Genomic DNA, 211 nt, shown 5'->3' with positions numbered 1-211 from the left:
AGCAGCCGCTGCAGCAACGCGCATGCAGGCGGCGTTGATGCCTCTTTGCTGGGGCCCCCTGCTGCTCTCGCCTGGGGCCTCATCTACTTCAGCAGCGGAGATGAAGCAGCAGCACGCGCGCTGCTGCTGCCAGCCACAAGTCTGCAGCTCGAGGAGTGCCTGCCCAACACTGTGGCTTACAAGGTGAGCAAGCAGCAGCAGCAGCAGCAAC

The 211-nt window shown here is 64.0% G+C and overlaps 1 protein-coding gene across 1 annotated transcript in view; it reads left to right on the top strand.

The window, feature by feature from the left end:
• The window catches only part of ETH_00035465 (uncharacterized protein), a gene marked incomplete at both ends in the record, with an annotated part of 2579 nt that overhangs the window by 1744 nt on the left and 624 nt on the right, over positions 1 to 211 (top strand). The window contains one exon of the mRNA XM_013374556.1: positions 3 to 183. Within this exon, the coding sequence (XP_013230010.1) occupies positions 3 to 183 (181 nt within the window). The remainder of the gene's footprint in view (positions 1 to 2; positions 184 to 211) is intronic.

The sequence above is a fragment of the Eimeria tenella genome, genomic scaffold (assembly GCF_000499545.2).
Source record: "Eimeria tenella Houghton genomic scaffold, Eth_scaff2122, whole genome shotgun sequence".
Classification (NCBI taxonomy): Eukaryota; Apicomplexa; class Conoidasida; order Eucoccidiorida; family Eimeriidae; genus Eimeria; species Eimeria tenella.
The sequence above is the reverse complement of the archived record's forward strand: the minus strand, read 5'-3'. Positions and strand labels throughout refer to the sequence as shown.